Source organism: Cebus imitator, unplaced genomic scaffold (genome assembly GCF_001604975.1).
Source record: "Cebus imitator isolate Cc_AM_T3 unplaced genomic scaffold, Cebus_imitator-1.0 Scaffold435, whole genome shotgun sequence".
Lineage (NCBI taxonomy): Eukaryota > Metazoa > Chordata > Mammalia > Primates > Cebidae > Cebus > Cebus imitator.
In genome coordinates, this window is record NW_016107750.1 from 756,754 (window position 1) to 759,261 (window position 2,508).

At 47.4% G+C, this 2,508-nt stretch overlaps 1 protein-coding gene across 1 annotated transcript in view; it reads right to left on the reverse strand.

Annotated features, from left to right (window-relative positions):
- The window catches only part of SREBF2 (sterol regulatory element binding transcription factor 2), a 78,102-nt gene that overhangs the window by 29,198 nt on the left and 46,396 nt on the right, over positions 1-2,508 (reverse strand). The window contains exons 8-9 of the mRNA XM_017510319.2: positions 1,490-1,682; positions 788-969 (exon numbers count right to left, since the gene is read on the reverse strand). Of these exons, the coding sequence (XP_017365808.1) occupies positions 788-969; positions 1,490-1,682 (375 nt within the window). The remainder of the gene's footprint in view (positions 1-787; positions 970-1,489; positions 1,683-2,508) is intronic.

The following is a 2,508-nucleotide window of genomic DNA, read 5'->3' on the forward strand; positions in this document are numbered from 1 at the left end:
AAAAAAAAAAAAAAAAATCACATCTATATTCTGAGACCCATAGCCCCAGCAAGGCTGACGGATCTAGGATGGCCAATTAGATTCTCACTAATGAGCCTGCAGCTTGGAGAGGCAGGGAGAGCAGGCTCATGGCTCGCTGCTGCTGAGGAGTGTTCTGGTTCTTGTTCCTCCTGAAATGTGGATATTTAACTCTTCCTTCAATGCTGTGAGTTGCCCCAGAATCTTTTCCATAAATTCCCTGTTGATTTCAAATGAAAACTTTCAGCTGGTTTTCCTACTCAAAAACCTTTTCTGGTTCTTTAGAGAACTGAGAATAAAGCCCCAAATCAGTTCCTAGTGAAAGCCCTCTCCAATTTGGGCCTAGACACACTATCAGCCTTTGCCTTCCTCTCTCTCTGACATATCCCACACTCAACACACCCTGGAACCTGCCAGTCTCCAAACAGCCTGTCTATTCATGCCTTCGGGTTGGAAGGTTCTTCTGTCCTGCCTGCCCTTCCTTCTTGCTCTTGGCAGCCCCGCTCAAGCCCTAGAACCCCTCCCTCAGAACTCAACTTTATTCTTCCTCTGTCATACCAGAGACATAGATCCTCTTATGTCCCTGGAATTAATTATGCACAGACGCCCTCTCCACTGCCCTGTGACTATTCAGCAGCAGGGTCCCCTTTTCCTCTCAGTCACCACAAGCATCTATCACAGGGCTTTCTTCACAGGGAGGATTCAACATGAGTTGCTGAATTATTGGTCAAGTCTATGGAGGATGGGGCAGGGTGGTCACAGAACTCACTCTGGAGAGATCCAGGTCTGCCTGTTTCCGGTGCCTCCAGAAGGTGACCGAAGAGCGAGAGTGTGGCCGGATCACTGGCTCCCCATGGACCAGCAGCTTCACAAAGACGCTCAGGACAATCACACCATTTACCAGCCATAAGAGAAGAGTAGGCATCATCCAGTCAAACCAGCCCCCAGAACCTAAGGAGGAGTGTCTCAGCAAAGCCTGCCAGGAAAGGCCTTGCAGAGCAGCCAGGCACCTGACAGACCCCAGCACATTATCACATGGAAGAGGCTTCTACTTCATTCTCAGAAAGAAGGGCAAGTAATTCTATAATCTAAACAGGGCTAATGACTGTAGCCCTTGTCATTATGGAGCCAAGTACCACAAAAATCTTTTAGCTTGTAAGGGGGGTTAAGGCACTGGTTTTGCCACTCAGGTAAAAAACACCATATCCTCCTTCAAATAGGTACCACCCCTCCACCCCAGGGTATTTAGTGTAAGTTCCTGATTTGTTTTGCTCATTCTGACTGAACTTCAGCTTGCTTTGTTACTTCCAAAATGCAACTTATTCCAGTCCCTATCAGAAGCAAGCAGGTGGGGGCCCACCATAAAAGCCCCTTGGGACCTGGTAGCCAAGCTGAGAAGTCTGTACACAGGTTCCTTCTGCTGCCAGAGTGCTCCAGCCACGCCCAGGTGATGCAAGGTGCCTCCACCTACCTGACTCGAATGACAGGACACTGCGGCCAGAGCCTGAGAGTGGGTGCTGGTCAGAGTCGTGGGCCCCTCCCCACTGCAGCAGGGAGGTCAAGGGGTTAAAGGAGAGGCACAGGAAGGTGAGGACACACAGAAGAATCCGTGAGCGGTCTACCATGCCCAGTGCCACAGGAGGAGAGTCCGGCTCATCTTTGACCTTCAAAACAAGGCCTCAAGGTTGGAATAAATACTGCATAGGTTTTTATAGCACTTTATAAATACATACATATATTGAGAAATGGTTATAAGGTTTAAATTCAGGTCCATTAACTCAGGACTAAAGCCAGATGGGAACTGAGAAGCCTATAATTCACTAACTATGCCCAAATATTGGCACATTCACCTGCTTGCTAACTGAGAAAAGTACGTGTTCCGAAGAACAAAGGTAGAAGAGAGATTCTTTTAAAATAGAGCTCTACCACAAAAGAGAACACACTGTATGACTCTGTTTCTGTCTAATTCCAGAACAAGTAAAACAAATCTAAAGTAACAGTAAACCAATGAATCAGCCATTGTCTGAGGCTGGAGAGGGGTGTGGGAAACTACCTGCAAAGATGTACAAAGCACTTTTTGGGGTGATGGAAATGTTCTACATCTTGATTATACTGATAGTTACACAGTACTGTACATTATGTTAAAAGTCTTGGTCCTGTACATTTAAAGTAGGTGTATTTTATTGCATTTAAATTATACCTTGGGCCGGGTGCGGTGGCTCACGCCTGTAATCCCCGCACTTTGGGAGGCCGAGGTGGGTGGATAACGAGGTCAAGAGATCGAGACCATCTTGGTCAACATGGTGAAACCCCGTCTCTACTAAAAGCACAAAAAAAAATTAGCTGGGCATGGTGGCGCGTGCCTATAATCCCAGCTACTCAGGAGGCTGAGGCAAGAGAATTGCCTGAACCCAGGAGGTGGAGGTTGCAGTGAGCCGAGATTGCGCCATTGCACTCCAGCCTGGGTAACAAGAGCGAAACTCCATTTAA